Source organism: Anas platyrhynchos, chromosome 8 (assembly GCF_047663525.1).
Source record: "Anas platyrhynchos isolate ZD024472 breed Pekin duck chromosome 8, IASCAAS_PekinDuck_T2T, whole genome shotgun sequence".
NCBI classification, from domain to species: Eukaryota; Metazoa; Chordata; class Aves; order Anseriformes; family Anatidae; genus Anas; species Anas platyrhynchos.
In genome coordinates, this window is record NC_092594.1 from 31,021,836 (window position 1) to 31,034,134 (window position 12,299).

The following is a 12,299-nucleotide window of genomic DNA, read 5'->3' on the forward strand; positions in this document are numbered from 1 at the left end:
GATATTTCTAAACCAGCTTTGCTGGTGGAGTCCTCTCCAAAATAGTGTGTTAAGGAGCAAATGATTTAGCACCTAATTAATAAGCAAGCAACAATCCTGTGACCAGGAAGAAGTCTGAAATGTCAGCTGCGAGGCAGGCTTTGGATGCAGGAACAGAAAGGAATATGCCAAGAAAAATGAGCAGAGCTCTGTGTCGCTGCACCTTGGTGCAGAGAGGTAGCTTCAGGGCCATCCCCAAGGGAGACACAGGTCCATTTTTATTTGTATTTGTATTTTTATTTGAATTATTCTATAAGAAACCTTTCCCAGAGAATTAATTCCTCATCATCAAAGTTGGTCTTGAGCAAAAGGAAATGCTGCAAACTGACTTTTCTCCTTTTCAGTGATTGCATAGCTTGTAGTGCAAAAGAAAGAACTCAGACATACACGATTCTTGTGCTATGGATTTATAATAACATTTTATTAATATATTATGCTACAAAAATATTTTGACAAAATAATATTAGAAAGCATCTTTTATTACACTCTTCAAAACAGTTCACAAAAGCAGGAGGCGGAACAGGAAAAATATTTGAAATACATTTGAATTGAAAACTGACAAATGTGCAATTTAAAATTCAGTGAATCTGCAGGGTGGTTGTTCATTCCTGTGGCAGAAAAGTATCAACTGCTAATTGGGAAGATCTCACTGGTTTTAGTTAGATTAAAGTACCTCCTGAAAAGCTAGTCACAGGAAAATTTGCATTTGGATTGGGACAAAACACACTCGCACGCAGACACACAGACACACATACCCACACCCATATGCTCAAAATTAGGAAATTGGCTTTCTGCTCCAGTTAAACTGAAACAAGCCTAAATTGAAGCTGAAATCTAACACACTCCATGGAACATTGATCACTTCAGAGATATGACAAGCTCATATGCCTTTTGGATATAACATAGAAATACGGTACTAAGCAAAGTTAGGAATGATAACATTTATGCTGAGATAATGACTTTGGCACTTTGGTTTCTCTAATGTAAATACATGATAGGAAATTCCTCCCTATCAGCGGTACATGATAATGACTGATTGGGACATATCATTTGACTAATCAATGCACTAAACATAGGTTAAATTCTTGCTTCCCCGCCGCCTGCCCCTCTGTCTCTCTCCACAATTGTATACTGAAGAACTTAGATAAATACACAGCTCTGTACCTTGGGTGTTCCTAAATCACAGCGGAGCTTGGAGGAATGGGAAGGGAAGTTCAACAAAGTAGATTTTTGACACCTGTTTAAAGCATATTTATAAATCACGTTCATCATTTATTTCCAGAAGAGGTATTGCATTATTCAACAGCCCAAGGGATTGCAGAGAACTACATCAGTTTTAAAATATAACATACCTTCTGTCCCAGCCTACTAGCTGGTTCTTCAAGTGGCAATGCATGTTAATACAGCATCTATAGTTAAACACTGGCAAGAAAAGCATTAAAACAATGAAACAGCAGAAGTTAATTCTATTGCTGGTGGTATGGGATATTTATTCTACTGGGGCAATAGCTTGGCAGATAATTAGCATTCCTTTATAATGTTACCATTACAGGTACTGTGTGCTGCAGCAGTGTCAGCTGTAGCTGAGTTGAAAAGATGAATCATGCATTCATTCAGCTTTGGACTCGACCACATCAAAACGTCCTTGATTGCTACACATTGCACAACTCTCTTGATTGTGTTTCTCACGGGTAAATAGTACCATCAAAGTTTGTTATTTTATATAGCATGGATTTATGCATTTATTTTTAAATCCCCTGCTCCTGGAATCTTGCAATTACATGGGAATCTGAGCTTCCCTCAGGAAGAGACAAAGCAGTTGGCTCCCCATTTTCTGAGAAACCCATAGAATAAAACTGAAGTCCCATGAAGCTGGTAGTCAGTGTTACTTCAAGAGCTTGCATCAAATCTGATACACACTCTAAACTCACGTGGAATATAGTCATGATACATTGCAATGGATGTGCATAGATCTGTGCTAAACACACCAGTACTGGTGCATTTTAATTAATACTGAGCTGCTATTGCTGATGAATAAATACTCTATCACTCACAGTGAGGGTCTCATTTTCTAGTATTGCTATGCTTACACACCAAGGATTAACAAAAGTTACCCTAAGTCACACCTTAGGGAAGACAACAGAATAAAAGAAATGCTTGGTCAGCGAACTGCGCTACAGCTGTTCATGTGGGGTTCCTGAGCTATCTATGGGAAACTACTTAATCTTGTATTTATCATAAGTGGTTTCTTCTCCCCTACCCAGAGGAAGCTCAGATGACTGGGTGTGCTAGATGCTTTTAGCTAGCAAATGTCAAGTGTGTTGACTCCAAACCCGGAAGGCACCTTGCTTTGAAACCTGCACTGCAGAATGACAAACACTGGGCACGAGCACAATTGAAATTTGGTGACCTCCAGCAACATTCATTCGTTTCACAGGAATTACAGACAAAATGCCAAGAAATGCACATATGTCAGAACATACGTTGATATCCAAGCTATTTACATACTGTGATATCCAAACATGCCGTGATATCTGAGCTAGTAAGTACTTAGCATTACTGTCCAATGGAGAAGTGATTCACGAAAAACTCATTAGTGACAAACTGAGTGTTCTGTGTGGCATAGTGACAGCTGTGAGTGTGGTGACATCTGTGCTCATCATATTCCTAACAGCCTCACAGGCCTCTGGAGAAAGCCACAGGATGGGAACAGGAGAACTGCAAGTCCCAGTCTTGGTCCTGTTGGTTTTCCTTATGGTCATGGACAACTTGATTCTGTTTTCTGCTCTTTTCTCTCTCTCTCTCTTATCTTTTTATGGTCTGGCCTATTTATTCTGTAAGTTTTCCAACACCTGGAATTATTTCTGGGACGGTACCATAGAATCATTTCTGGACTTGATCAGACTATAACAAATAAAATTCAATGGGCTTCGGTTCATTGGCTATTTGCTTTTACTATGTAACTTATCATCACCCTTAAGATTTGCCTGTGTTATTTTCTGCTCTCTTTTTATGAATAATACATTACTATTCGGGTCTGAGCTCTGTCTTGAATACAGCAGGAGAACCAATCTTTTTAAGCGCATTAAGGTTGAATTTGAAGGTCTGTTAAGCTATTATATTCAAATGAAGGCATTTCTAGAGTAATAGCACAAATAAAACTGAAATGAAAGTTCTCAAAATATGTTTCCAATATCCAGCCCAGTGCAATAAATATTATGCAAGGTGAATGGCTTCTCTCCAAAACTAACATCTCTGATCTTCTGCTAGCCAAAATACACAATATAAAGGTATGCACAGGGTGTGCTTGAAGCTCACATTTGTGGCAAAGCTCAAAGTTTTCCATTCAGCCTTATCAACTGCTGTACTTTAAAATATAGGGGTAGCTTACAGCACTGGCTGCTGTACTCACTTAAAGTGACCACAAATCTACACATCCTTCTGACAAAAGTAGGAAAAAAGATGGAGGTCATGGTGTACAGTAGGTCAAAAAAGCCATCTGTATTCTCCCTTGCCTTTGCAAAGCAGTGGGTTGGGATGTATGGTGAAAAAGCTCAATATTTATCATGGTTTCAAATAAAACCATGTGCATATTACAGTCTAATAATTCCCTTAACTCCTTTCTTGAATTCACTGGTATAGTGACAAACTAACCGTGTATCCTAAACCATCTCTCACTGAGGAGACTTGAATATTACATAGAATTGTCTCCAGTCCTGAACACCACGCTGTGAGGCTGGTGGGAAAATGACACGACTGTTTTCAGTCAGATTTTTACCAGTATTAGTGTTATTGTCATCATTATCTGCTATTTTTTTCATGGTGAAAAAGCACTACTTTTTCATTAAAAAAAAGGTTTGCATGACATTTAAAAAAAAACATTTCTTTGTTTCTTTGTAACTAAGATGTTTTCACCACAGATTTCAGATTTTTGTTTTGTAGATGACTTCAGGAAAAAAAAAAAAAGACTATTTCAAGCAAAATTAATTTTCTGTTTGAAACTTCTGTATCAAAAGTGATTTTTCATCTTGTTTTGTTGGGGAAAAAGTTAACATGCCTTATTAAGCATGGTAGTTTTAAAGATGGACTTGTTTTTTCCCACAGATGTTGTTCTTCTGATTACTGAAAAGTAGCTGCTTGGAAAGTGAGCAAATTTTGCACTACATGCAAATTGTCTTAATTTTTCCATCATAGTCAACAGAAGCACCATAGTCTACAAACAGGAAAGTTCTTGCACATCTCCATGACAAAAGGGGCTTGGTTCCTGTGGTCTTGAAATAATTTTGGACAAATCATAATTCAGCATGGAGATACCATCTCTAAGCACAATAGCAGGATGATGATGAATTTCTAGACATTTTTTCCCTGCCTGCAGGTTGCCCACTTGCATTAACTGGTGTAAAGCAGTTCTATAGATTAGCAGGAAACTTTATCTTTATAACCTATAAACAGACCAAGTTCTGGTCTCATTTATGCTGCGAAAGATTGTGGACTTCTATTTATATAAGATGAGGGAGAGAAGAAAATAATTCCATTGGGAAAATTCCGGATTTAAAATGAAATATTTTATTAAGAAAAAGATGTTTTGAGTTAGATAATGAATTAATCCCAGGGCAAAGATGGAAATTGGTAATTTCCAGAGAAGTTAAATAGTTGAGTTAAAGACAACAGGGGATCTTAGAGGGTTATTTTGACTAATGACTTACTAAATCATATAAAAATATCTGAAATTTTAGGTTGTAGCAGCTGACTTGAGCTAAGAATGCACAAGTTTTTCTAATGGGCATAGGCCACAGAGAGCAGGATCTGCTTTATTCAGTTTAAGTTATGTTAATAAGAATTTTTTTAAAAAGAAAAATACAGAAATGCAGCAAAATGTACTTATTGGATAGTTGCTGTAGAAAGTAATGGTTAAAGAAAAAAGCCATTCATCTGGTGTCAGTTCAGGCATTTGCAGAGTTGTCAGTTAGAAAACAAATATAGGAAATATTAATTTATCTGTTTCACCATCACTACTGATTACTAGGGATGTTATTAACATATACAACAAGAAAAAATAAGTTTACCAGTTGAATAAATACATTTTTTCTTTTTCTTTTTTTTTTCTTTCTATGAACATGAATATTTTACAAAACCCCATAGCACTATGGGAAATAAAGATCCTTCTACAAAAAGAAGATGTAAGTCAGTGTTACAATAAAGCTTTAGAGTTTCAAAACGTATCTGGGCAAAGAGACAAAATCAGCTAGAAGGCACTACTGATTCACTGAGAAGGTCCAGTCTGCAAATGTTGTCATAACCTCCAATTCATTCATAAATTATCTCTCTTCTCTATTCCAAGGGATTGCACGTAATCCTAATGCGGTCAGGAAGGCTGCAGTAGATTGAGAAGAAATGAAGCTATGGCCACATAGAGAGAAGTTATTGACGGCCATAAAATGGTGGCTGAAGCTGAGCTCGTCGGCTGAGGCTGAGACGGGCGGTCTGAGTGTGGTCTCTGATCCAGCCGGTTGGAAATCCAAATGGGAGGTTTGACTGTGATGTAGCCATTGGTTATCCTGATGTAGGAAGGCAACGTGGTGGTGCTAGAAGAAAACAAAAGAGAAGGAAATTAAACAGGAGAGCCCTTATCTCTGCTCTGTGAGCTGTCATTCTATACATAGTAACAACAGCCATGACAATCACGATTATTATTATCATAATTATTATTATTATTTGCATGTATTAGACACGGAGGGAGATCCCCAGGGGACAGTAACTGTGATGGTCTGGAAACAGATCTGATTCAGGATGTCCCTCAGCTTCCGGCTGCTGGTAGAATCCACCAGGATGACCCAGCTCTTATGTTCTTAGATACTTTCTTGCCAACAAAGGTCTCAAAATTTGGCCTGTCTCACAGCCATGCCTTACCCACCATGGAGTGGATACCAAGTCCAGGAGGGGCCGGAAAACATTTCCTTCCCCTGTCTCAAAACCATAAAGAATTTTCCAGGATCCCCTTACAAAACAGATAACTTTGAGCACAGGAGACCAAGCAGCTTCTTTTCTTTTCCTGGCTTTAAGACATTTTGGATCCTATCATAATGCCAAAACCAGACTCGATGTGAAGTTTCCCTGGCTGAGGCTTTGCCTCAGTAGTGGTGCTTATTGATTGTAGCTTGAGCCAGAACTTTGCTTTAAATGTGCACGTTGGAATTCATCACAATTCCCATGACAATGAAGGTCAAAAAGATCCATTTGCAATTGATTAGGAAGTTTTAAATTGTAATCCCCATTTCATTAAATGCTTCCTTTGCGCCCCACTTCAGCTGATCCATAATCCACCAGTTGTCACGGAGCAGCATAACCGAGCATGTGGACTGTGCAAGGTGGATTTTGGAGTTAAGGCACTGCTGTGGAGCAAGGAGAAAAAAGACAAGTTCCTCTGAAAACAAGATGTGACATTAATACTTGCAGATTCTCCGTGTTACTTCTTAAATCTTCCATAGAGGGGATTCAGGGTTACTAGGCCCTCACATCATTTTTGATGGGGTAAGTAGCTATGCAGTCCTATAACTATTTAGCTACTGTATCTGAGATCCTGACCTTGGAGGAGAAAAGGCTGCGTATTGCATAACATCAGATAAAAGGAACAATACCTTGCTCCAGATTCGTGTGCAGAAAGAGAATTTAGTAGCAGTGAATGCTTTTGTCTTTTTCTGCCTGAGCATTAATAAGATGGCCTATCGCCATCACCATCGGTTCGAGCTTCTAGCTTGGACGCCTCACAAGCATGGAGTCAATCATAAACCGTGAGAAGACCAGAGTCCACCCAGAAGAGGGCACTGACACAGGCAGGTCAATATCAAACGCAACAGACAATCACTGCGCGTCACACTTCACCCCAAGTTTTGGAATAATTCATTTCAGTTCTTCCTTCATTCTTTACACTGTCACCACATCTTCTGGGCGGGACAGTTGTTATGCTGCTAGAAGTGATCTTAACTAATGTGTTATGAATTAGAGCAAAAAGAAAAGGCAGTCTATAATTAAAGACATGGGAATTGCTTCATGAGAGCAGATAATACATCTAAGCAGCATTATTTCTTGACAGTGAGAAGTGGTACTTGTTCCAGAGGTACAAACTGCTGTAAATAAAGAATTTGAAATCAAGCCATGCTGGAGAAAGCTCTTATCTAAATTCCCATAACAAGTGGTTGGTTTATATCTTTAATTGATGATATAGGGCATACAGCTTCAGAACTTGTGCTATTGCATCAAAACTGCTGCAGCCACTTAATAAAAAAGCGCAGATCTGGGATAAGTTAATGCTGCTGTTTCAGATTTGTCCAGTGTTTTTGAGCAGTTAATTTAGTGCTGGCAAGAATGATGGCAGATTAGGTACTGTCTATTCAGGCTCCTGTAATGTATGTAACATCAAGTATGAATGGCATACCCACAGCGAATATAAAGCATCATTAAAGCATACTTCTGACAAAACTACACATGCTGAGTACTTCAACAGAAATGCAGTCATGCTCCAACCTTTGATCCGGATCTCATTTATCCTTTTGAGTGATATTGTGGTGCTGTGATCTAGCAATGATGATAGAGGGTACACAGCTTTGGGGTTCTTACTCTGCACCACTTTTCCCTAGCATGTATGGGCAAGGTGCTTGTAATCTTCTTTAGGTTGTCACTTACAGAAATAAGCAATTTAGCCCTAAATTAAATTTCAGACTGCAAGAAGGGTCTGGTTTTCAACTTCAATTTAAAAATTATTGCCACAGTGCCATATGGGACTTGCATACACTTTGGGTATATCCTACTCCTGACTCATTCTATGGCTTCATCAGTCTTTGAGACTAACATGTCCCTTGCACAGACTGCCTTTCTGCACCTTGGGGACGTATGTATGAGATGTCTGGGGAAGGGGATCAGGCTGGCCAGAGAACTGAGCCCATTCATCAGCCAACTACCTCTAAGGAATTCCTAAAGAAACCTTAAATCAACAGTTTGCATTTCTGTATGATGTGCTTCCATCTTCTAGTCAACTGCCAGAAGTATTTTGTCAAATTTTTTAGTTGTTTTTGTTTTTTCTTTCCTCCCTTGAAAAAAAAAGGTATTTTTGAGAAAAAGAAAACAATTTACTTGAAATCCAGGGTTTCCTGTCAAAAGACCTGAGAAGTTTTTGACCCCTCTTCTCAGTCAGTGAGGTCATTTGTTGGTTTCAAGACATTAAATTTCTATAAATGCTTCTTTGTTAGGACAAATATTGTTAGGTGGAGTTATTTGTTACTAAAAAATCCTTAAGTGATTTAAGAGGGGATAACAGTGAGTTTCCATGCATGTGTACAAGGCATGCTAATAGCAAAGGAATCCTGCTTTAGCCATGTATTTCCTTAAATGTGGCTCTGCTTTTAGCACGCTAGCCTACCACCAAGGCAGTTTAGAGATAATTAAAGCAAATGACCCTTCTAACAAATGCTACAAAACTCCTCGTAAAACCTCTGGTTCAAGCTTGCAACTTGGCTGTTTCTATAGCAAATGGGGAGAGAAGCATCTCCAGAAGGTGGTCTGCCCCATTCCAGTGTAGGTCCCTATGGGTACATAGTGTGGCTGGGGGTCCCTCTGTTCCTGCGGGCTGTGGAGGAGGTCTAGAGAGCCATGTTAGATTACAAACTAATCCTAGTGGTGGCTCGGGTGACAGGAGATGGCTTCTCCAAACTCCCTCTGAGCCTGTTTGCCCCTGTACATAGGATCTCACTGACCCTCAGATGAAAGCAAAAACAGAGACCCCTGAACTCAACCGGACACTTTCCACTGTCCTCAGGGAGGTTTTGATCGTTCCTGAAATGTACTCAGAGAATAATATAAATGAATCACAGATCTGGAGGATAATAATCTAAATTATTATCACACCTTCTCTTGCCAGCCCAGGATATTCCGTGTTTGAGGTTTTTGTGTCTGATAAAAACATCTTTAATAAAACATTCCTCATGAGCTATGATGAACAGGCAACCACTGGCTCCACTGTTCGTATGCCTGTTTTTTGCTTCTGTGTATGGGATTGTTTTAAAAATTTGGAAGACTCCAGGTACCGTTTAGCCAAATGACCTGGGGTATCATATTCATGAGCTTGTACTTTTGATCAGATAATAGAGCAGTTTTTCAAATCAGTGCATTAGTCATACATTGTCTTACCACCATTAGGACGTGTAAAACTTTCCCAAAAAATGGGGCCCCAGGCACATGCTTCGTGAACAGACCCTACTGAATCCAATTAAATGAGTCAAGTCCTTTACGCTGGAGGCATGTTGAAGCACCTTGATGATGTGGGAGCATTTTAAAATTGAAAAATAAAACAAACACACACAAAGCCCTTTGGGGGAATTTCTGTTCTGGTTTAGTTTGCAAGGACTTTGCAAGGAACTCACAAATAAAGTTTTAGTGTGACTTGGTTTATTCACACAAGCAGGGCACATACAACCACATGTGACGCTGCATCAGGATCACAGAAGACAGGGCCAGGAGGGACTTTCTGGCACATCTGTCCCAAAGACAGGAATGAGATCTAAGCCCCTCCTGACATGTATGTCTAATCCAGCCTCAAAAAAACCCTACAGTGATTGCAATTCAAGAGTCTCTGCAGAGAGACTTGACATCCAGAATTACTGCCTAATGTTTCACCAAATATCCCATGCTACAGCACAAGTTCGTGACTCCTCTTGTCCCCACAGGCAGGTTTATTCCATTCCTACTCTCAGCAGCCTTTCACATATCTTGAAGACTTAACCACGTTTCACCTCGGCCTTCTCTCATTTAAACAAACAATCCCCTCTGCCTTTTTCTGCAAGTCCTCACGTGCTCTCCCTCCACCTTTTCTTCTCTTCCCCCCTGACTCTGCCTGGTTGATCTGCATCTTCTCTGAAGTGAGCTGCCCCAAACTGGGACCTGTAGGTCTCTCTGAGGTATTACCAGCCAAATATATAATATATTTAATATATATAATATAATAATCAGCAAAAGAAAGTGCACGAGAAGCTCTGGCTCCCAATTAGAAGCCACTTATTTCACATGCTGCCCCTCTGCAATCTCTAGGAAGATGTTTTTTCAACTGCTTTTTGCCCCCAAACCACCCTTATACTCCCAGCAACTGTTCTCAAGCTGATGGAAAACTGGTGGTACACTGAAGGAGCGAGCACTGGCTCAATTACAGGGATATTTCTGTGCACATTTAATCTGCTGCCATCTTTCAGTCCCAACATGGTTTCTGTTCAGGGCGGAGGAAGTGGCCTTTTTAAGCATAACTTACAAAGTATTTGGGGATTTTTCTGGATCAAAGGAGCTATATAAACACATGACAAGTATTTTTAATAAATGTAAACAAATGTGGACTCAGACAGCCTTTCTTACAATACAACATCTGATGAAAGAAGCTTATCAAGATGATGTGCCAGCATAGATTGAACCCTGAAAACATGCATTTTTCAGCTGAAACCCTAATGAGCTAGTAAACTGGAGGAAAGTTTTTTGAGTAAATACAATAATGGCTGTTTTGCATTTGTGATTTGATGTTAACCTTATGATTTTTTTAAGTGATATTAAGCATATGCTTCCTGTTTCTTTTCAAACAAATTTTGCCCTATTTTTTTTCCTTTTTATTTAATGAACAGATGTGAAAGGAGTTGATCACATAATTTTTCTGCTGATCAGAAATAATGTCCTGCTAGTGAAGACAATTATTCTTGGAACTAACCAGACTTGTTTATGTCACCAAAACTTACTAATCAAGATTTGAAAAATATATCTGCATTGTGACCAACCTGTTGTGGTATGTAAACAAGCTGCCTGGCAGAAAGTCTCACCACCCTTCTAAAAAAAAAAAAAAACAACACACACACACAAAAAAAAAAATGTAGGTGCTTAACCAAAAAGAAAAAAAGAGTAAGCTGGGGCAAAAAAAATCACACTAGAAATGTTTCAAGGTTTTAAATGTGAAGACCATTACTGTAACCTCTGAAAGGGAATGTGAAGCCTCCATCTCCTCATATTTTTAGATTAAGATTCAATGTGTTTCTGGAAGGGCTCTTTAGATCAGCATAAGCTACAGTTTCCCAATCTTTGTGGCTTTCTTCATTGCTGCCTTTCTCATGGACACTGTTCTTACAGCCTGAGGGATAAATCCTGCAAGATGCTGAGTCTCCTGGTCCCAGACTAGCAGGACGCTAAGCACTGCAAGCACGAGTGCTCCCAGCAAGGTTAGTTTTCACATACCTACAACTCAGCACGTCCTAAAGCCTATTATGGGATCAAGGCCAAGAGGCTCATGCTTTGGCAAGGTTCAGTTCATCAAAAAAAAAAAAAAAAAAAAAAAAAAGGGAGAAAAATCCAACCTGGATCAGATTAAAGAATTGGGTTTTGGTCCAGGGGAGGCCACTACGCGTTCGCGGCAGTGTAGTAAACTGCCTTTGCATGTCTCAATGAGTGAGCTATCTCACACACTGCTTTGTGGCCAACAGAGAACGTGGGATGAGCCAAGGGAAGAGCCTTATCTCTATTATTTTCTCTTTACCCTGGGGTCATTGGGAGCCCAGTTCTTTGGTCGTTTTCCACAGAGCAAGAATCCACCCTCCCTGTGAGCAGCACAGCCGGAGAGTCACTGACAGGCAGCTGCAGCCACGCTGTCGATAAGAGGGGTCAGGCAACAACATCGGGGGCATTTCAACAACCTGCCGCTCTCCATCTGAGCCTGCCTTCCGACGAGATGCAAATGGGAACCATATCCCCACCTGAGAGCAACTTGGAGCTCAGATCCAGCTTTATTTCATGGCTCTGGCTCTGACGGAGATGGACAGACAGCTCTTCCCCCGTTTAAAGTGGGCGCTTGGGAGCCTCCAAGCCCTGTGTACAGGCAAAGGCCAGTGCATCTCCTGATAGCCCCACTCTTCGTTAGGATCTCTAGGAGAAAGATGATGTCTCTGATGTGCCTGGAGCAGTTTTGTCCCCCCTCTGTGGATGGGCCAGGGGCTGGAGCTGGGAGATTTGTTTTTTATCCCCACATCACCCATCAATGAACTGTCAAAACTTCATTAAAGCACTTCACTTCTATTCCTCCCCTGACTCTGATCTCAGTTGAGACCTTGAAGCTTCAGTGTGACACCGCCAGCACGTACCCATCATGGAGTGATTTTTCAGGCTCTTGCTCCAATCTATAGGCCCAGGTGGCCACCTGCAGAACACCTTTGTGATGGCAAATTCAGCCCTGTTCTGACATCCAC

General features: G+C 40.1%; 1 protein-coding gene across 1 annotated transcript in view; it reads right to left on the reverse strand.

The window, feature by feature from the left end:
- Positions 1-439: 439 nt before the first annotated feature.
- TRABD2B (TraB domain containing 2B) overlaps positions 440-12,299 on the reverse strand; it is a 278,665-nt gene continuing 266,805 nt past the window's right edge. Inside the window, exon 7 of the mRNA XM_027462667.3 lies at positions 440-5,624. Within this exon, the coding sequence (XP_027318468.3) occupies positions 5,405-5,624 (220 nt within the window). The 3' untranslated portion in view covers positions 440-5,404. The remainder of the gene's footprint in view (positions 5,625-12,299) is intronic.